This window comes from Canis aureus, chromosome 35, assembly GCF_053574225.1.
Source record: "Canis aureus isolate CA01 chromosome 35, VMU_Caureus_v.1.0, whole genome shotgun sequence".
In the NCBI taxonomy this organism is placed as follows: domain Eukaryota; kingdom Metazoa; phylum Chordata; class Mammalia; order Carnivora; family Canidae; genus Canis; species Canis aureus.
Window position 1 is genome coordinate 17,544,265 of NC_135645.1, and position 23,278 is coordinate 17,567,542.

At 34.0% G+C, this 23,278-nt stretch overlaps 1 protein-coding gene across 1 annotated transcript in view; it reads left to right on the forward strand.

Annotated features, from left to right (window-relative positions):
• CIP2A (cellular inhibitor of PP2A) overlaps positions 1 to 5,881 on the forward strand; it is a 37,117-nt gene extending 31,236 nt beyond the window's left edge. The window contains exons 17-21 of the mRNA XM_077884396.1: positions 853 to 1,049; positions 3,182 to 3,295; positions 3,559 to 3,641; positions 4,320 to 4,459; positions 5,507 to 5,881. Of these exons, the coding sequence (XP_077740522.1) occupies positions 853 to 1,049; positions 3,182 to 3,295; positions 3,559 to 3,641; positions 4,320 to 4,459; positions 5,507 to 5,677 (705 nt within the window). The 3' untranslated portion in view covers positions 5,678 to 5,881. The remainder of the gene's footprint in view (positions 1 to 852; positions 1,050 to 3,181; positions 3,296 to 3,558; positions 3,642 to 4,319; positions 4,460 to 5,506) is intronic.
• The last annotated feature ends 17,397 nt before the right edge of the window (positions 5,882 to 23,278 follow it).

Consider the following 23,278-nt stretch of genomic DNA (forward strand, 5'->3'; position numbering starts at 1 on the left):
CATTTTACTGGAGAACTTAATGTTTTATCCATTTTACTGGAAAGGCTTCTTATAAAAATAACACTAAATAGTAGGGTATTATTGCTTTATATATAGACTGTCATAAAAACAGAGAAGGGCTTAGGTTTTTATCTGGTTCAAAATGAGAGTATTTTTCAGGCTAAAGGGTAGTGGGAAAGTTCACTTCTCATTCTAGTTTTCTGTTTCTTTAATATTTCATGTCACAAATTGATTCTCTGTGTAAAGTTAGAATTTAAAATGAATACACAGCATTGCTTTTCTGTGGCCCTAAAATCCTTTTGTAAACATTCATGTATTCTGATAATTTGTGAAACTTACACATCACAAGTAAGTGAAGTATTGCTTACTTAAACTCAAGATCAAAGTCAGAAACAGAATACAGGTCTCTGTTTCTTTCCATGTCACATATTAATTTAGGTATATTTCCTGATTGTGCTAGTTTAATTTTAAGTGTTTGCTTAACATCTGTGATATAGTTAAGATCTTATTCTAAATTTCTACCTGAAATGGGAAAACTGATTTTTCTAACTTTCTGGTTTAGTGTTAATGGCTGGCTCCAAGGACCACACATACTCTTTCAATGGGGTACAGAATGTAGTGCTACCTTCATGTTGTTATAATTGTGTTCATTTCCATGAATCTGGTCATACCAGGATTATTCTAGTCAGAACAATCTATTAAGTAAAAGAACTATAACAGCGTATATGTGACTAACAAAACCTTATATAACCCAATAGATGCTAGCCTATTAGATATTTGGTAAACCTTTCAAATTGTAGAAACTGAGCATATTACATACATGATAGTAGAAAAGTTTCTGTTTTGTTTTAGGCACGGACACTTGCTGGTATGTTGAGAGAAGTTGAAAGAAAAAATGAAGAGCTTGGTGTGTTATTGAAGGCACAGCAGGTTGAATCAGAAAGAGCACAGAGTGATATTGAGCATCTCTTCCAACATAATAGGAAATTAGAGTCTGTGGCCGAAGAACATGAAATACTGACAAAATCCTACATGGAACTTGTTCAGAGGTAAATTAATAAAGTAAAAGTTCCTGTGTAAAGTTAAAACTTAAAATGAACACACAGCATTTCTTTTCTGTGGCCCTAAAATCCTTTTGTAAGCATTCACATGTTCTGATAATTTGTGAAACTTACACATCACAAGTAAGTCAAGTATTGCTTACTCAAACTCGGGATCAAAGTTGGAAACAGAATACAGGTCTCTGTTTCTTTCCAGTTGACTCTGCTTCTTTCATGTATTCATGCAGTCCTCTGTCATCTGGGATGTTAGCACCACAAAAACAGGTTGAGTCTCTTTGTTCTGTAACAGGTCCTGGAACAGTACTCAATACACAGGCATTCCGTAAATGTTAAGGGACCTTAATTATCACAATTCACGTTAAGTTGAGCCACATGAATTGGCCATTTCTGCAGATCAAATGTGTTTCATAGTATTCAGTCTAATGGCAGGGAAATACAGCTGTCAGTGTTAAAATCATTGCTAAATCTGTAGTCCGTATTTCTTCTTAATGTCATTGAATATGGTTTACTTATATGTGTGACTACATCTGTGGAATACTTAGAAGTAAATTGTAGGGTTAAAAGGTATGTGCTTTCAAATTTTTGATGGATTAAGTTTCCTTCCAAAAAAGCTACACTTATTTATATGCTTACTAACAAAATGTGAGATTGATCACATTTTCCTCCTTTGTCAAATTTTTTAATCTTTTAGATCAATTTTAAAACTTCTGAAATATAAAGAAGACCAGGAACAATTACAGATTTTCTACCAAACGATAAAAATTAAAACATTCTGGTTCACTTGTTCTTTGTTTTAATTTATAATTTAAGATTGGTTAAGATTTGAAAAAATGCTCTATTTATGCTATTTATTTAGAGATCTAGAAAATTTTAATTTTGTAAGGTTCATGTACTTACTTGCCCATCAATAAAAATGAAGGGTGGAAAAATGTATGGCATCTAGAAAATTTGTGATGCTAAAATTTCCTGAACAGGATATTTTCTCCCAGCAACAACTTTCTTCAAAGTCTGCTTGAGGCAGCCCTGATAGAGTGGACTATTGGTGGTAAGTCAGGGTGTGAGAAAAAGTAAGCAGTGGTCCCACAGAAGTATCCAGTTTCCAGGACCCGCTGTTGTTCCAGATAATAAATAAGGGGCCAAGAGGTAAAACTCCTGCCATCAGGAGCCAGAAGGGTAAAGAAAGGCATTCGTAATGGTAGGGACTATCTAAAGGCATTCAAATTCAGTATTTTCAAAACCATGTGGGACGGATAAAACACTTTCTAGGCAAATTTGGCCAGTGCCACCAGTTTGTACTTAGTGAAGGGAGGAGGACATTTTATGCTTAAGATACTTCGGTGTCAAAGTATCACTTAAGGAAGTATTACTGTGTTTACTTTGCAAGTAAACTAAGCAGGACTGTTAGATGCAGAGCTCTAAAGAAAGGAGAAGTTTAATATCCTCAACTAGTTCATTAGTTTGACATTTTTAATTCAATATACGTTATGCCGAAGAGGCTAATGATGGCAGATTTTTTTGTTTTTTAATAGACTTCATCCTTTTATAGAAGTTTTTAAAAAAATTCTGGACCTAACTATGAAAATATCTATAATATATATATAGCAAATTATATAGCTAATTATGTTATCTGCAAAGCTCTGTATTCATAAATATGAGGTCAGTGCCTTGCACATTTCCTTTTTAGAGTAAATACTACCTCCTAAGTCAGCCAAAACTATCTTTAATATGTTTTAGAGTTAATCTAACTTTCTTTATGTCTTGCTTATTCATGACATTTCTCTCCTTACCTTCAGTGTTTGCAGTTTGAAGAAATAATAAAGGACACACAGTTTCTTTTCTCCATCATGTTTGCCTCCATAAAAATATCAACTTTTTTTTTTTGTAATTTTTTTTAACTTTTATTTATTCATGATAGTCACAGAGAGAGAGAGAGAGAGAGAGAGAGAGAGAGAGAGAGGCAGAGACATAGGCAGAGGGAGAAGCAGGCTCCATGCACCGGGAGCCCGATGTGGGATTCGATCCCGGGTCTTCAGGATCGCGCCCTGGGCCAAAGGCAGGTGCCAAACCGCTGCGCCACCCAGGGATCCCATCAACTTGTTTTTTCATATTGTTTTTCTCAGGAATGAAGCCACTGAAAAGAAGAATAAAGATTTACAGACCACGTGTGATTCTCTGAATAAACAAATTGAGACGGTGAAAAAGTTAAATGAATCATTCAAGCAACAAAATGAAAAGTAAAATCTCTAGTTCTTAATTCTAATTACTTTGGATTTTTAAAAAACAGTGATTCCTCTTATACAAAGCATTGTTTTTTATAGATAAAATTAATACAATTATCACTTATTTTTTTAATTATCACTTATCTTAGATATAAAATATATACTTGGCAAAATGTAAAGGTAATTACTGTTCTTACTAATATTCTCTTCAAATACTTATTGGGAAGAAAAATAAAAATTTTTTTTTGTTTTCTTCTATATTTTTTTTATAACTTCAGAACTATTGCCCAATTATTAGAGAAAGAAGAACAGAGAAAAGAAATACAGAACCAACTTGTAGACAGAGAATGTAAGCTAGCAAGTAAGTAGCTTCTTATTTAATAAAAAAATCAGCATGATTTTATTTTCTACTCTCATTTTTTTAAAAACTTAATATCACATTTTAAACAGCTCCCTTCTTCTTGCTATATATAATACTTTACAGAGCATTTTAGTTAGATTGATTAAGTTGAAAAAACAATTTATTTTTTTTAAATCTGGGAATTAGAGGAAATGATTGTCTTTTTAAAATAGTTTTAAAAGAATGTAACAGCAGGTGGCAGTGCTAGGTAACTTTTAGTTACCAGCTTCTTAGAGGCAATAGCTCTGAAATGATCCACAGAAATATTTGTGTTCTAACTCACTTGCCTTAGAGCACAGACATCTGCCTATATAATCTTTCATACTTTTCTCCATCTCTTTGCTAACTCTTAAGCTATGAGGATTTCTTTCTCCTTGTTACTCTCTTTATAATATCAGAAACAGAGAGGGAAAGACGTGGAGATTTGGCATTTTCTATGGAATATTGGCCTAGGGGAAGAGTTTTGTGGTGTTTTTTTATTCATCAGATATTATAAAACTTTTATTTCCAGGAAGATACTTCTTCATCTTCCCATCTTATCATTCTTCTGCTCTAATTACTTAGTGGCTAATAAACCTTTTCAGGGTAACATCGATATAGGACCTCTGAGCATATAACAGACTGTTTGTTTGTTTTAAGATTTGCAACAAAAAACAAAATTGCAAGAAGAAAAGATTAAAATCTTGCAGAAAGAAAGGGAAGATAAGGAAGAAACCATTGATATCCTTAGAAAGGAAATAAACAGAACAGAACAAATAAGAAAAGAATTGAGCATTAAGGTAAGAATCTGTTGAGTTCTCATCTCATTTGTACAAATGAGTAAGTGATTTTGTGGAGAAGGTGAATTTGGATAAGTTACAATTCTGTTTCTTTAGTAATTTTATTTGGAAGATACTACAATTTCAAAATGGACCATTGTTTTTTTATAAAGGTTCTCTCAAAATATGAAAGCCTGTATTTCCTAAAATCATGGAAAAACTTATTTAATATATATTGTGTGCCAGCAGTTACTGCTTTTAAGTGAGGAAATACAGAAGGGTTCCCAGTTCTGGATGTCACATGTAGGTGGTGCTGTATGTGGCTGCCTCTCCCTGCATTTAGAGATGAGAATAATAACAGTAGTTCCTATTCGTGAAGAACTTTATAATTTACAGAGGACTCTAAAACAGTTTTCTTAATCTTCTCTTTGACAAATATATTAATAAATAAGTATCAATAAATGTTTTCAACCTACAAATGAAACTGAGTCTTGAGTTACTTTCTGAGGGTCTGTCACAAAGCTAAGTGCAACAGTAGACTTACACAGTATTCTGAATCTAAGTTCACTGTGGCTCATTCCACATTTTATCATGGTTGTTTGTGTGTGGTAGCTAGGAATAGCATTTTCTGCCCCATCTGCTACCAGGAAGGTGAGAACACACCAGGATTAAATGACCACTTCAACAACTCTAGAGCACAAGTGACAGAAGAGGTGTAAAATTTAATGCTGCATTTACTGATTTCCTGCTTCTGCTTTGATGTAGTCATCTTAATAATGATTCTAAGTTGTAATGTGTAGTGTTTTCTGCAAAATTTAGCTGCTAATTTGACTAAAAAGACTGAATTGTCTTTCCAATTTGTATTATATTTTTTAATAATTACTTAACCTTACCATATAATTTAATTAACAAAAATATAATACATATTTGTAATGTGTCTTTTGACATGGTTGTTTTACAAATGAAAAATAGGACATCTTTAGATATCTGTGAAGGGAAGACATGCTAAGTTTGTTTTCCTCAACTCATTTTCCCTCCCTTCTCCTCCCCCACCTCCCCAATTCCTAGGCTTCCTCCCTAGAGGTTCAGAAGGCCCAATTAGAAGGTCGATTGGAAGAGAAAGAGTCGCTGGTGAAACTTCAGCAAGAGGAGTTGAACAAACACTCTCATATGATAGCAATGATCCACAGCTTAAGTGGAGGAAAAATAAGTCCAGAAACTGTGAATCTCAGTATATAGACATTGTGTATTTATCTTCCAGGGGAGGTGTGGTAGGGAAGGTAATTTGTGACTCCGGAACAATAGCCAATTATTATCTAATTATTAATTTAGTAAAGTACCTGATCTGATAAATATTTTTATTTGGTCTTAAAAGTTTTACTTCTTGTTTCTGGCTTTTATTGCTTAAAGCTTCTTTGGTTCTTCTATTAGAATGTTCTTCTTGACTGCCATTATTGTTTTTCTAAGGTTTTTCTCTTTTTCTTGATTGTTTTCCACTTCTGCATTTTAATTTATTCTCATTTGTGATTAGATTTTAAAATCAAACTTTCTTGATATAACCTCCTAGAGATTAAGAAATTGAAAATACAATTATTAGTATAAAAGAAGGCATGGCATTGCCAGAGAAGTTTTTCTCTAAATAACAAAAAAGAAAATTCACTAAACTTAAAATAATTGTATTATTGCATTTAAGATGCAGTCAGATTTATGGTATTAGTTCTAAATTTGAAAAAAATGCAATGAATAGTTAGAGAAATAATATGAAAAAATAGAAAATATCTGATGTGTTAAATGAGTACATTGTCACATCTTAAAAAGCTATTTGTAGAATTATTGAGTAGCTTTAGTGTTTTACTCTTTTTAAAATATACCATGTTGATCTGCCCATATCATTTCCAATCCATTATGAATTTCTTTTGATTTATACAAGGATAATTTGGATTCTGCCCTTGCTACATAGTGAGACATTTATGATTTGTTGATTCTAATGTGAATTGCATTTAATTTCTTTCATTTAAATAGTTTTTAATTTGGCCGTTTAATTTTAAGGCATAGGTTAAATATCCTTGTTCATGTATCTCTTTAATACAAGAGAATTTTTCAGTACTCTTCATTTGTTTTTTGTTGTTGTTATATTTTATTTATTAATGAGAGAGAGAGGCAGAGGGAGAAACAGGCTCCATGCAGGGAGCCCAATGCGGGACTCAATCCCAATACTCCAGGATCACACACTGGGCCAAAGGCAAATGCTCAACCACCGAGCCACCCAGGTGCCCCAGTACTCTTCATTTGAATCAAATGTTGTAAATAGTGTTTAAGAATAGTTTTTGTATCCATATTTTAGTTGGTTTTATTGCTATAGTTTCCAACCATTAATTTTGCTTGATGTTTTCTTCCCTGTTTATATCTTCATGTGACTTAAGTGAATTTAGATTTACTTCTATTTTTCAATTATAGTATATCTGAATTTATGTTTAGAAGTTAAATATATTTTCATAATTTGCTAATTACATTAAGTATCAGACTATCATAGTTTTACATACTTGAATACATGTATAGTTCTGCAAATTTTTTAAAAAAGCATTGTACAGAGTAACACATTTTAGGTTGCTACTTGTTCTATAAGGGGTACATTCTTTTTCTCTTGAAATTGCAGGGATTTTCATTTTTATATGAAAACAATGTTTAAATGGATAGAGATGACTGAAGAACAAAAGGCTCTGTAAAGTAAAAAATTTCCGTAAAATAAATAAATGAACCAAAAGCTCTAAGGAAAATCAAACTATCTTTACAGTTTAGACACTTTCGAGACACTGAGCCTAGCCCAGTGCTGCCCAATAGAACTTTTTGTAATGTTGGAAATGTTCTATATACTGTCCAATATCATAGTCTTTAGCCACATGTGATTTTTAAGCACTTAAAATATGGCTAGTGCAACTGAAGAATTTAGATTTTCATTGCCATTCTGCTGGACAGTGCAGACCTAGTCCATTCTTGCAAGAATGCATTTATTTAAGGTACTCAATTTGCCTATTCTGAAAGACCCATATAGACAGAGACTCCATATATTTTTTAGCAATCTTTTTTTTTTAATACAACAGTTTTAATTGTTGTATTGAAGTCAGTCCTGATGTCTCTAAAGAGAAAAATAATTTAGCTTTAAAGGTGAGTACTAATCATCCTCTTCATTTCTTCTGTTTATCCTAGTCTTTCTGTCTCTTACAGCCTCTTTCATATTGTTTCTATTTTTCTTAACCTTAGTACGTTGAGCACTTTTTTATTTTTTTGCTTCTTAGGTCTCTGTACCTCAGATTAAAATAACAAGGGGTATGTGTGTGTGGGGGGGGGGGCGTATTTTCTTTCTTTAAAACAAATGATTTCCATGTGTCCATGTGTGCATAACCATTTTCTAATAGAGAAAGTAGAACTAAATAAATGCATCATTGTCCTAAAATTGTTCAGATTCTCTAAAAATTTTGCTATGAAGAGTTTGTCCAAGTGTATATTAGCACAGTTCCTTTTGCCATTTACATTTGCCACTTGAGTAGACATGGACTACTCTTAAAATTTGGCTGATTGAAGTTTATACTAAACTGTCTATTTAATGTCAGGGCAAAAACAACTACTTGTTAAAACTTAATGCTGTGTTTTGGGGGGAAATTATCAGATTAATGTCCTTTCAGGGCAAAAACAACTACTTGTTAAAACTTAATGCTGTGTTTTGGGGGGAAATTATCAGATTAGTGTCCTTTTAGTTGTATTTATTTGTTATAAGGCTACTTATTTATGTGAAGGATATAATGAGACTCTGTCTTGAGTTAGGATTCTTAGTTAAATGAGAATGTTCGACTTTCAACTTCCACCTGAAGCTCATTCACATATGTTAAGGTACCTCTAATCAAGGGATATTCCTTAAAACAACCTTTAATTTGATTCTTTTCCTCTTTTCAGATAGTTACAAATTGTGTTTACAGCCTTGCTTCTGATTTATCTACTGATGAACCAAACACATGCCCTGTACAAAGTAATTAACTTTGTAGGAGTCAATAAGCATTTCTGTAAATGGCCAGATAGTAAATATTTCAGTCTTTATGAGTCATAGAGTCTCTCTTACAACTATTCAATTCTGCAACTGTAGCAAGAAAGCAGCCATAGATAGCATATACATAAATAGGCATGGTTGTGTTGTGATAAAACTTTATTTACAAAAAGTCAAGCCTTTACTATTGGGTGCTATATCTTACTGATTAATTAGCCCTTTTATCATTAAGAAATGTGTCTCTCTGTCTTTGGTAAACTTTGTCTTGAGGTCTGTTTTATTTGATATGAATAGAGCCACTCCAGCCATTTTATGTTTTATGCTGGCCTGGTATATATTCTTCTATCCATTTACTTTTAACCTGTGTTGTTAGATTAAAAAACAAAGACCGAAGTTTTATATATATCTTACCAATTAAGTCCTTAACTTTCACAGTCCATTTGGAGTTAATATTGTACTACTTAGTATAAAATGTAGAAACCCTACAATTTTGTTGGCCCTTTTACCTTCTCATCCCTTATGCTACAGCTGACACATATATCTATCTATAGATAATAAAACCCCAAAACAATGTTATAACTTTTGCTGTAAACAATTATATGGAAATAATCTGGCTCTCAACATCATAATATATTTACCTATTTACTCACAACAATACAACAATACACACAAGTAGTATCTTCCTTACAACACTATTTTTCTCTTTTGAAATAATAAGTACTTGTAAGGAGATACTGGAAATACAAGGTTTCTTCCACTTTTGACCCACTAGTTTCAGCATCCATGGATAATCCTTGCTTGAATTAGTTGTTACTCTGATGGTTGCCACCTTTTTTTTTTAATGGAAGAAAACAGAACATTTTGCTAACATTATGATAATACTGGGATTAGTAAACAAAATTACGTCTATTACATCATTGACCAAACATAGTATTTATAGTTTTACAGTTAATAGAATATGTACTTTTTTGTATACATATTCTCACAAGCCAAGAATATGAGATTTGCTTTCTGTAGCTTAAGAAAATAATAAGTGTGTTGAGCATATGGAATATTTTTTCCAACCACAGGGTGGTTTGAATCTTATTTTCCTTCCAAACCCCCTAATTTGAGAATTGCTCACTTGCGTTGGCCCTCTGAATGATCACCAGTAAATATTAAACACATTTTACCCATAATGATAAATAAGTCTCTTGGATTAAGAAACCAACTGTATACTTTCAGCATTCACTGAGTTTGCATTCAAGATAATTAATTTTTAAAAATGAACAAATAAAAATATGCCTTTCAAAGCCAGAGTTTATTTCTTAGAACATGAATAATTAACCTCTTACGTACTTGAAATTGTATGAGAGGAATACATTTAGAGGAAACAAAAAATTAAAAATTCAGGGGTTTCTTTGAATCTGCAAATTACTTTGAAATCTTAAAAAATCTTACTCTGTTCAGCATTTTGTAGCTAATTGACTTTCTTCCTGTCATGCAAAGACTGAAGCTTGTTTTGTTTATGCTTGTGTTCATCTAAACATTTCAAAAATACCCTAAGAAAACTTAATTATCACCATGAATGAGAGGTATCCTAATTACCAGAAACCAGCTTCTTCACATTATAATACAAATAGCCCATCATAAAGGTCATTAGATGTGAGAAGTAACTTTCTTACCAACTAAATACACATTTTTAGTTAGCTTAATTCCCCAAGGACCCAGTGTTTATATGTTCTTGGGATCTCCAAAAAAAAAAGGATAATCCTAGGATATACAGCAAAGGGCTTTTTAAGTATGATCTAGCAAGTGCTGCATAAGAAAGTGACATTTTCAAAGTCAATAGAGTAGGTTGGGTTACAGTTTCATTATATTATTAAAAACTAATTTTCCACTAAGTAGCTGGGCATTTGGCAGGGATTTAGTAGTGAACATGATTCTCCCTCTCCATTACATTATCTACACTATTCCAAGAATTCATCTCACTAATCTCAAAGAGCCAAAAGATACAATGTATTAGAGTAGCCTTATACTTTTCTCAAACTTCAAATAAAAGGATTTATGATTAGCCCTAGGAAAAGACAACACTTCATGTTCAATTAGGCAGTGTTTTCGTTTACCCACAAATAAAGGCTAGTATTAACTACTACACACTAATTTGTACAAAACCCACAGTTAATCAGAGCATGTTAGAGCTGAAAGGATTCTTAAGAAACAGTAAACCGTGTGTTTCAAAAAGATTTAAACTTTATATTTTCAGAAAAGCCCACTGATTCAAACACATACTGATCAAAGTATGTGATTAAAAAATAAACATGGATTGTGGTCAGTTTCACATCTAGAAATTTATCTTAAGGGTGTGCACTAAGATTTAGGATGTGTATTACAACACTTTATTGTACCACAAAATTCAAAACAACCCACGTATACAGTGTAAAATATCTTCATTAAAATAACAGCCTTTTTAAAAAATATATTGGAATATATGGGCACATAAAGATCCCTGGTGTGTTATGTAGAAAAAGCATGAAATCGAACTATTTGTAAGCAATGATTCACATACCTGCATATCTTTAAGATATATAGGTGTGTATAAATATGCAATACATAAATATAAATGGGTAAACAGTGGTTGTCTTTGAATAAATTGTCTGATTCCAGTTTTTAAATCCTAAAATTTGTAACTAAATGTTACTTTTAAATTTTTGAAATTGTTTTAAAACATGAGTTTTGTAACCACATCAAAATTTAACTTCTGGCTTTACTTAAGTAAAGTTTCATCTGTAAGATGAAGATAATGCAGACTTTATAGATGTTATTTTTAAATTTTTCTTAGAAATACAAAATAAGAGGGCACCTGGATGGCTCAGTTGGTTAAGCCTCCAACTCTTGGTTTCAGCTCAGGTCATGATCTCAGGATAGTGAGATCTGAGCCCTGCATGGAGTCCACACCTTAGCACAGAGTCTGCATGGAATTCTCTTCTACCTCTCCCTGTGCCCCTCCCCCCCACTCATGTGCTATAAAAAATAAATAAAATCTTAAATACAAAATAAAGCTGATGGCTTTTAGCAGTTTCTTAGTGAATGTTTTTCTCCCTTTGGGGAGGGAAATAGGGTACCAACCTTTATTTCCTTTATCCCTGGTTTCTGATTTTTCCTCATCAAACCTGTGACTAATTGTAGAAAGTAAAATTAACAGTAAAGATTCTGCATTTTCTAGGGTAGTACAGGGTAGCAAGGTTAGGACAAGGAGTTAAATAAATCTTCAAAGTATTCTAGGGTGACATTGACCAAAGCTAGTCTAGGTTGTCCTTTTACCTAATTTATTTCTATGAAAATAGCTATTCTCAGCAGTGTTAAGTAAACATTTTTCTCTTTGAAAGAGACATTTTCATAACTTTAACTCTGCCTTCTCGGGTGTCATAGCCTTTTCCAACTGATGAATATACCTACAGAATTCATTAAGAAATTGTACAGTATTTTCTTCTTTAATTTCCTGGAAGAGATTGAGGAAAGGGCACAGTTGAGAAGTTTGCCAAATTTTAATAACAAAATAGTATGTCTAAGACTTGGATGCTTTTATATTCTTAAGTCTTTTGACAGATTTATGGGCGCTAAGAGCAAACAGGCTTTAAAAAGATACTTGGCTGCTTAAGCCACCACATATTTATAAAAGCTTCATTTATTTTCCACTTAATATAAATTAGAGTTTTCCTAGTCCATGTTAATATTTCTATTTAGAAATGTCATTTTTATATCAGCCCCTTAAAAAGTCCAAAAATACTAGGGCCATGTATCCCAAAGTAAAGATTTATGCATGTGTTTGCAGAAATAAAATTGAAGCAGTTATAAGAGCAAGGAATAAGAATATCGGAAATTTGTAGAGAATTTGAGAAGAGAGAGAACATAGTTAAAGATGCTGGAGCCTGGCTTTGTAAAAACACTTTCAGAAAATAAGCAAGGTCACCCTGAACCATTAGAGTTGCATTTCATGTGAATACCCTGGAGATTAGACTAATTGGAGCTATGTCTTGAATTGCTGCTATCTTTGAACTACTAATCTAAGTAAGAGACTTGAGTTGTTGGTAATGTGGATTGATCCAAGTAGTAAAATGTCTCAGTAATGATACAATATTAACCAAATGTATTTATGTCCCTTTTCATCTGTGGGCAATAGTAACCCCTTAATTTTAACAACTGTAAGTGGAATTCTCTACTTAGGAATGAGGTCAGGGTAAGGAATAGATTATATAAGCACATGATTATGAAATTCAGAATTTAAGAAAAGATACATGGACTTCCAGTTTCTACTCTCACAAGCAAATCACTTGGAAATTGTTTCTCCCAACCTCACAATAAGAAAAATAGCTGAACAAACCAGAAATGACTATTCAGATTCATCAGAGAGAATTGAGATCACAGGACTAACCACTACCTCAGAAACTGGAGAGACATGTGAATCCAGAGAATGCATATCAACTTATCTGAAGCACAGGCATGGTAAGAACACTTAAATAGTAACTTTGATGAATTGCTAGAGGCTTACGTGAACTAGTTTGAGGATTAATCACTAGGAACACCCATACTTTCATAGTGTCTTTCCTGAATTTTACCTTTGGGAGCCTCCTCAGCTTCTAGTGAAGATCAGAGAAAACTGCTCTTTGGCTGGGGAGAAAAAAAGTAATCCTTTTGAAACTTGCCTGGAGCATTGATTCTCCATAACCCAACAAAGGCTTACTCAATAAAGAAAAGCTCTGGAGCCTTTTCAGACTAGGAAAGAAAACTACCCAACTCCAGTCCATTCAAACCTTCAAGGCTCAACTAAGGGAGAAAAATTTCTGAGAAGTATTTGTTAAGATTACCACCCTGAGGTACAGGCCCACTGGATGAAAATGGTTATCACTACTGAGCCTATGAATATGAAAAGGATAATAAGGGAATATTATGAACATCTCTATGTCCACAAATATGATAACTCAGATGAAATAGACCAATTTCTTGAAAGACACAAGCCTCTAATACACCAGGGGACAGGGATAATCTGAATAGGACTATATTAAATTAAGTCGATAATTACTAACCTTCCAAAACAAAGCATCAGGCCAAGATAGTTTTACTGATGAACTCTACCAATCAATTCTCATTCTAGGAGGTCATCGTTGCTCTAATACCAAAACCAGACATTACAACAAAGCTGCAGACAATAGCTCATGGACATAGATAAAAGAATTGTCAAAAGTTGAATTGTTGAAAGTTGAATTCGACAATGTATAAAAAGAAGTATAAACCATAACCATGTGTGATTTTAGAAACTATTACCTCCATACAATGGAATATTCAGCAATAAAAAGAAATGAGCTGTCAAGCCATGAATAGGCATGGGGGACACTTAAGTGCATATTGCTAAATGAAAAAAGCCAGTCTGAAAAATCTACACACTCTATGATTCCAATTATATGGCATTGTGGAAAAGTAAAAACTATCACAACAGTAAAAATGGTTACCAGGGGGCAGTGGGAAGCATGGGTAGCAGGAGCGTTGGATAAACAAGTGGAGCACAGGACACTTTTAGGGCAACAAAACTATTTTGTATGATACTGCAATGGTGGGTACATGGCACTTGTTTGTCAAAATCCATGGAACTCTGCAACATAGTGAACCTTAATGTAAACCAGGCACTATGGTTAATGTATCATTTTGGTGTGTTAATTGCCAGGGAGTGGAGTGAGTATATGGAATTCTATTTGCTTAATTGTTCTCTAAATCTGAAATGATACTAACTTAAAAAAATAAAAAGCCTTTTAAAAAAAAAATACTTGGTGATATTACCTCTTTTACCCCTCTCTCTTAGCCACCTAGTTCCCTTCCACAGGATCATTGACTTGTTACCAGTTTTTATGTAGCCTTAAAGAGATGTGCAATACATACAAACATTCATATGCATATATTACTTTTTTGGTGGGTTACAGAAATGAAAGCATTCCATACATACTGTTCTATACCTTTCCTTTCTCACCACATGATGCCTAGGAAAGTGTTCTAGTGTTCTCATTATTGTGTTAGATTTTTCATGGCTGCCACACATGTAGAAAGGACTTATTTTCTATTTCTTTTTTTGTTAACTAATCCCTTTCCTTTTTTTTCTCTTGGGTTATCCATCTTTTACTTATTGGATTGCAGGTAGTACTTTATTAAGTAAAATTTCCAATTGTGATAAAAGTTGCAAGTATCTTTCCCAGTTATTTTACTGATTTTTTACTTTATGGTGTACAGATCTTCCTCAACTTAGGATAAGGTTATGTCCCAATAAATCCATTGTAAACTGAAACTATCTGAGTTGAAAATGCATTTAATACACCTAACCTACTAAAACTGGATAGCTTAGCTGAACCTACCTTAAACTTGCTGAGAACACTTATGTTAGCCTACAGTTGGGCAAAATCATCTAACACAAAGTCTATTTTACGATAAAGTCTTGAATACCTCATCTAATTTATTATATACTGTCCTGAAAGTGAAAAACGAAATGATTGTACGTGTGTCGGTTGTCTACCATAGCTGACTGGGAGCTGTGGCTCGCTGCTGCTGCCCAGCATTGCAAGAATATTGTACCTCACATCAGGCTCCTGGGTAAAGATAAAAATTTGAAGAATGATTTTTACTGAGTGTAATTCTCTTTTGCACCATCATAAAATCAAAAAATAGTTAAGTTGAACCTTTGTAAATTGGAGACTGTATTTTTTTGTATGAATTCATTTTAAATTTTTTATCTTCCATAATTTGTGTTATTGTACCTTGATGATATTTTAATATTTCATAGAACTGGTCTTTCATTGTTTTTTATTTGAGAATTTCCTGAATGTATTTATTTGTTCATTAATTTTTTTCATATTATTTTAGATTCATCTAGTTAAATGACACTTTCATTTGATTAATGTTAGACTAACAGATTAGAGAGAATTGACATCTCTACATTGTTAAGTCATATTTTCTAAAACATAATATTCCTCTCATGGGTTCAAGGCTTTTATGATCTTCAATAATATTTTGTTCGTATATAGTTTTTGTATGTCATTAAGTTTTGACTTCTGTCATCTTTTTATTTTCTGACTAAAAAAACATGTATACACAGAAGCCATTGATTTCTATAAAGCAGTTTTACATTTTGTACCCAAACCAATAATGAATTTACTTTTAAAAATCACCTAAAAGCTACTAAAAATAATATCAAGCCATTTATATCATCTGTAAGTAAGAAAAACTATATCCTTATTTTCAAGTTTTAAATCATAAATGTATTTCTCTTATCCAGGTCAATTTTTAAAAATATGGTGGTAAAGAACTTCTTTGTTCATTCCTGCCTTAAATGGAAATGCATCTAGTATATGCCTGTTAAGCATGATGCTACCTTTTGATTTAAGATACATATGTTTTAATGTGCTAGTTAGGCATTTCTGTTTTATTCAGAATTTATCAAAACAAATACAAAATTTATTATATTTTTTGCCATGTATGAAACATAATGTGACTTTTCCTCTCTTTTTATGTATTAATATATATCAATCAGTATGAGCTAGTTTATACTGTAGTAATCAATAACCTTAAATTCTCAGTAGCTTTAAACAACATGGTTTTATTTCTTGCTCATGCTACACATCAGAGGAGCTACCTGTCTTCCGTACCCCCAAACCCAGGCTTATAGAGCAGCCATCATCTGGAGCATTGAGAGTCTCAATGCTAAGAGGAAAAGGAAGCCACTGACTTTTAAACCCCCCACACATTACTTTAGTTCTCACTTTATTGACCAATGCAAATTATATCACCACATGGAACTACAACAATAGAGTAGAATCAATATATAATGAAATATATTAATATATTCTTTAATTTTCATGGTCCTTAAATTCCTGAAATAAACAGAACTTAGAAAATTTTAAATGGGTTAATGGGCTGTGTTAGGTGACATTTTATTTAGAATTTTTGCAATAACAATCAAAGTGAGATGGTTTCAGTTTGTGTGTGTGTTCATGCATGCTAACTTTGTCAAGGTTTGGTATCATTATTCTAGCTAAAAAAAAAAAAAAAAATTAAGAATATGGGGACACCTGGCTGGCTCAGTAGAGGATGTGACTCTCAGTCTCGGGGTCATGAGTTTGAGCCCCACATTGGGTGTAGAGATTACTTTAATAAAAGTAAAAGAGTACTTTACTGATTTCCTTATGTTCCTGTATAATTTAACAGGAGTGTTTTGTTCCTCAAATGTTTAATAAAATTGACCTGTGAAACCATCTAAGCATGGTGCTTTATTTTATTTTACTTTTTTTTTTTTTTTTTGGAGGGGAAAGGGTTAGTGCCATATAGGCTTTCTATATTTCTTCCATATTAATTGGTTCAGAATTGTTTTTCTCTCTATTCTGAATTCTAATAATTTATTTCTATTAAAAATATTTATTTTAATTCCAGGCAGGTCTTCAATTATTTTGCATACACTTGAACAGAGAAGTATTTTGGTATGCTTTTGGTTTCCTCTGCATCTATAATTATCTTTTCCTATTTTATGTATTTAATCTATTACTTTTTATTCTGCTTTAGATCAACCAGAAGTTTATTAATCTATTTCAAAGAACCAGGTCTTGGATGTGTTTATTCTATCATTTTTTATTAATATGTAATTTCTTATTAAGAAATTTTTAATTCTGAAAAAATATAGACACATGTAGAAGGATGCACAAAACATAACACCGGTGAATAACTACCCAAGGTGAAAGTCTGCCTCCTGGCCCTTCTCAATCTCTGTCCTTCCATCCTCCTCCAGGGAAACTACCATAGTGCTAACACCATAGTTGTTTTACTTGGTTTTAAACTTTATATATATAAAAAGAGTCACCAAGTATGTATCCATTTGTATCTTTCTTCTTTTACTCAACTTTGTGAGATTTGAAATTTTTTTCATGTGTACATTTGTTCTTATATTAAAACACAGTTGATTTTTATATATTAACCTTGTATCCAGCCAGCTTGCTAAAATTACTTACAATTGATTCATCCACACTTGAATTTTTATATACTTCTCAACTGGGAAAAAAAAAATGACAGTTTTCTTTCTTCCCAGTCCTTGTACTTTTTATTTCTCTCTGTCATTTTGTTGTCCTTTGTCAATTTATTTATTTTTAAGACTTCTAATAAAATGTTGCTTTGAATGGACATTTTTTTATCTCTTCCAATCTTAAAGGGTATAATGTTAACATTTCACCATTAAAGTATAGTTGGTGTAACTGGTCTTCTTTGTTTGTTTTAGAAATGCTTTATGAGGCTTAAGAAGTTTCTATTTTCAGTTTAAACGAATTTAAAATTGTTATTAAATGTTTTCTCCAAAGGATATAAGTAGGATTGGCTTCTCTATTTCCATTGATCCAGCAAAATCTGGGCTTCCTATTACTGCAATCTTAGGCTCTGCTGCATTTAAGTTTCTGGTTCCCAGAGTAAAATTCTTTTACCAAGGGATACAACAAATGTTCTGTTAAACTGGAAGTTGAGACTGGCACCTGGCCACTCTAAGCTTCTAATGCCAGTGAACCAAGAGGAAAAGAAGAGGCTAACTGTGCTGGCTGAGACGATGATTCTGTACAATTCCCAATAAAGGCAGGGAGAAGAATGTCTGGAACACAGGAGGACTTCTGCGGTTTCTCTTAGGATTCTTATATCTGTGATGGAAATTAATGGAAAACTACAATAACTGCTCATGACTCAGGAATGACAGTTTGCACCACCTCAACAAGCAACAAACTGACCAGCTAAAGTGTTTACTAAGAGCAAAGGGATATGAAAAGCTTAGTATTAGAAGGAGATTAGAAATACCAGCCCTGACTACATGTCCAATTTTAAAAACAGGAACTACAGTAGTTATGAGTATTTTATCCCAACTATGAAATAAATGTATGTATTCTTTCTATCTCTGTTCTTTTTCTTTGCTTTTCTCTCATTTCCATTCATCTGTTATCTAACATAAGATGTGTTAATAGTGATTAACCTTATAGCCTCATATTTAGGTTACTAGACCTCAAAGGGCAAGTGTGAATCAGCCCAAAGAAGAATGGACATCACTCAATCCTGAGGTGACACGTGGAACTGTGTGTGTCCTCTGGGGAGAGGTCAGTATGTTTTGTAGAATATAGAGGCATGGTTTTGCTATTGTCTTTATTTGGAAGTTAAGTATGGCTGGAACTGTATTTCCCAGAACCGTTTCTTGAGGCTTCAGATTAGAGTTGTCAAAAGAGAAACTGTATGAGATTTGGAAAGTGGAGACAAGGCAACTGTCATTATTTTTTGAAGGTTTCATTGGTTAAGTGTAGTGAAAGAGGCAGTGAAACTAGGTGATTCCAGATTCTCTTCACTCTCTCCTGCTCTGGGAGCAGCTTTTCTTCCCAACTGTTAGTCCCACTGACCCACAGCACCCCAGACTCACCACCAGACGTGGAAGCAGCAACTTCCCCTAGACATCACGACCTTTCCTTCACAGTCTCCACCTGGCAGTTTTCCATATTCTCTTTCAAGCCCCCAATTTCCTTCAGTGCTTCAGGAGATTGGCTAGTAACTTATCTCTGATCTGCCAGTTTCCCCTTTTCCCACAATTGTTCCATTTATTCCTATCCCATGGATCCCTTATTCCATGATACTCAATGGTTCTGCTTTCTGGAGGAAATCCTGACAATTATATTCCTATTCCTTTCTACCTACATAAAATTACTTCTGATCCCTGTAACATTTTAATTTTACTTTTTAATTAGATATTATTCACGTATTCCTCCTAGGAATACGTTGTGGGTTGCCGAGAAAGGTCTTGTAATTATATTCTCTTTGTTAGAGGCTTGGAAGAGTTGTCATGCACCCTTTCTTCTCTTTGGGTTATACTTTAAAAACAAAAACACCAGACAGGAGTCAAAAATACAGCTTTAGTTAAATAATGGAAAAGCTGAATTTCAAAAATTGGCAAGCCAGCCTCCCTCCCATCCCAATTAAAATTTTCCCATTCAGTCATCAGAAAGCATTAAATCTCTCTCCACTCTGAGGAGGGCTGTCCAGTGTGTGTGCCACACGAGAAAAGTACCCGAAGAAGAGAATATACTTAAGGACCCACAGTTCCAAGAGAAAGAGGGATATACCTGCATGGTCTATGTCTCTAAACAGTAACTTGCCTCTGAAAGGGTGTCATGACTGTCAGGCTCTTCCAAATGTCAAAAGGCAGTTGAAGGTCCCTCAGTGAGGGACCCAAGTGTACCTTCTAATATGGTCTCTTCTTTAGGTTTAGGGGAAGGCCCCACATTGGAAACTTGGGGACATGGGACTCAGGGTTCTCCCTTGATATTACTTGATTGGCCTTGTGTCTCTCCAGCTTAAAGGCCATTCTTGTAAATACTTTAGTCATGGCTACCTGGACTGACATTTATAATCTTACAGACTGACCCATGGCCTATGTCAACCCCTCCTTGCCTATATGAGTTCTTTCTTAAAGAACAATAAACTCTACAGGGTCGGAAAACAAAATTCTATACTTGCCTTCCCATCATTTCTTGATGGTAGGGGGTTGTCCTGAGCAGTGGTTCTGGCCAGTGTGCCATAGAAATCTGCTAAGTAGAGCATTGTACTTGAAAAGTCTTTGTTTATAAAAGAGGATAGACACATGTGTCATCAATCTTTTTCTTCCTTCTTCCTGTCTTTCACATGTATCTTTTAGTACTATTTGTTGAAGCAATGAAAATATCAAAAGAAGTATAATTATGAGTATCAATAATCCCTACCAACTATTCTAAATTGGGAGGGGAAGGATCTTGCTTAGCAGATACTTATGTTGGATTTGAATGCATTTTGCCTTATTAATCTGTAAGGCTAATAGTCTGAATTGTTAATATTCTTCTCAAAACACCTTATTTACAAAAACCAAAAAACAAACCTAATATCTTTTTACTAGTTTCTCACATTGCTATTACCTTAGATGGTGGTTCTCAGATTTGATTGTCCACCAAAATCATCTGGAGATCATAGGGGAAAGGAGGGAAAAATAAAACAAGATGAAATCAGAGAGGGAGACAAACCATAAGAGAATCTTAACTATAGGAAACAAACTGAGGGATGCTGGATGGGAGGGGGTAGGGGAATGGGGTAACTGGATGACGGTCATTAAAGAGGGCACATGATGTAATGAGCACTGGGTATTATATAAGACAGATGAATCACTGAACTCTACCTCTGCAACTAATAATATACTATATGTTAATTAATTTAAATTTAAAAAACTGCAAAAAAATCACCTGAAGAGATGTTAAAATACAAATTGCTAGGACCCAAAGACTCATGCCAAGTTTCCGATTTAGTAGGTCTGAAATGGGTCTAATAATTTGCATTTCTGACATGTTCTCAGGGATGCTAATGGTACAAATCTGGAACCACACTATGAAATGTACCATTAAAAAATATCATGCTATCTTGTCCTCTTCCATACTTATTTTGAGATAATAGACCCAGTTGATGTTAGATGCTGTGAGAAACTAAACTATGTTAAATTTTGATAAAGCAGGAATGATGAAGTGACTCAAATGTCAGGAGCACATCATCAAAAGTTATCAAAAAGAAAATAGTGACATGTGGATGGCTCAGTTGGTGGAGCATGGGACCCTTGATCTTGGGGTTGTGAGTTTGAATCCTACGTCGAGTGCAGAGATTACTTAAAAATAAAGTCTTTTAAGGGGTACCTGGGTTGTTCAGTGGTTAAGCATCTGACTTTTGGTTTTGGCTCAGGTCATGATCTCAGTGTTGTGAGATTGAGTTCCACACTGGGTGTGGAGCCTGCTTAAGATTCTTTCTCTCCCTCTCCCTCCGCTCCTCCTCCCCCTCTTAGAAAAATCTTTAAAGAAAAAGTATAATTTTCTTCTCACCTTGGTTAATGGTTTCTTGTGCCAATGTCTATAAATGATTTGTAAGAGGATAATAATCAGTATTTCTTACCACATGACTTTTTAATAAAAAAATAAGGGGAAATTAAACCAGTTTCCAGTTTAATGATAATTGAATACCTCACCTTTTTTTTTTTTTTAGCTGATGGAAGACCAAATGGTTTTAATTTAGCTTTGGATGTCATTAGTTTGGTAAAGTTTGTATCAGGTATCTCTAAGGATACCTTAGCTTCTTGGAAGATAATGTATTATCAAATAGACTACTGTAATCTTCTATTTGGAAGTTAAATGAATTAATATGATTGACATTGTGTTTTATCATTATATGCAATTGGAGATTTCTGATGTGTGCTTTGGTGATTACTATCATTCAGCCTTAAAGAAGCTAGGCATCTCATTAGTATTCTGTTACTGAGCAGTGTGATCTTGTCTGCAGCAGCTGGAGAGGGACCATATATTTCACAGAACTCTTTGGATTAATGACAAGAAATGCTCTGGTAGTGACCCATGGATAGAAAGCAGGAATCTTGCAAAAAGCGCTTCCAGTTTAGAAGCCTATCTTTTTAAAGTAAGTTTTAAAAAAATCTTCATAGTAAAGATCTACTTGGCTTTCTACCTAGGATATCTGTCTTTACCACCAAATCTAGGAATGCATGGTTTTTCTCCATCTGTAGGCTCATCCTCACATAACAATCTAAGGTAAGTCCTGCCTTTGATCAGGAGTCGTTTAAAAATCCCTGCAGAGGGAGCCAGGGTGTTGGTTTCATCTGGTGGAACTAGATGATCTAGCTCTAAGAAGGTACAGATTCCACTTGTTAGGCTTTTGTCTTTTAATTAAATCCTACCTTAAAACCATAAGTCCTAATAAATGGACTTCTGACCTGCCACATGTGTGTTCTAGTTTCCTGTGCAAAACCCTATTTCCTCCATGACTGGGGCTTTGTCTAGTCCCCAAGTTTTTAAGAAATACAACCTGACTGTTTCCTAATGCCTGACTTCTTGTCCTGTGCTATGAGGATTCAAGTGCATCTGTCACCTGAATGATGGAAAATAATCAATACCTGTGTAGGACTTTACCTTTGACAAACCACCCTCTTATCTTTTCATATATTTTCTTCTTTGAGCATCAGAAATGATCAGGCAAGCGTGGTGACAATACCTCAATTTAATTTTAATTTAATTGTAGATAATCTAAGGTTCAGGAGAGTTAAAGAAACTGCCCAGGATCCCTGAGCTAGTAAATAGTTACCAATGATGAAAGAACAGGTCCTCCGAACATAAATCCAGTACTATTTTTCCTAACCCTCCCTCTGTGCCAGACTACCCTGAAATTCTGGAATTTCTGCCTCAACTTCTTTCCACTGCTTGCTCTTGGGGCCTTCTCTAGGGCAGTCTGATTTCCAGACTTAGTCTTGCCCATTTTGCATATCCAGAAGCATGGATGGATGGATGGATCTCTTCAAAAGATTTGCTATATCTGAAATGAATTATAGTCACAAAAGATAACATAATTTGTCAGGAGGAAGAATAAGTCACCCCAAACACCAATTTATCTCATACACAAGGTTCCTTTCTCCCTGGCTACTCTCCTGAAATTGCTTATTTTAAGGTGAGGGAGGATTTCTCTATCAAATTTGAGAGTTATTTTTCAGTTTCCACTCTTTACCTGTGTGGCTTCCTGAGCTCCTGCTCTGTGGTGCAGTCTCTTTTGTTTCTTTGGCACTATCTCAAGTCCACTTCCTTGGGGAAGGAGTGAGGAAGAGCAGAAACAAATTGGGGGAGTACAGGGACTGGGAAGCAGAATATCTAAGTACAAAAACTGGCACCAGCTTGTTAATTTAGGTAAGTTGCCTAACCTTGGCAGAG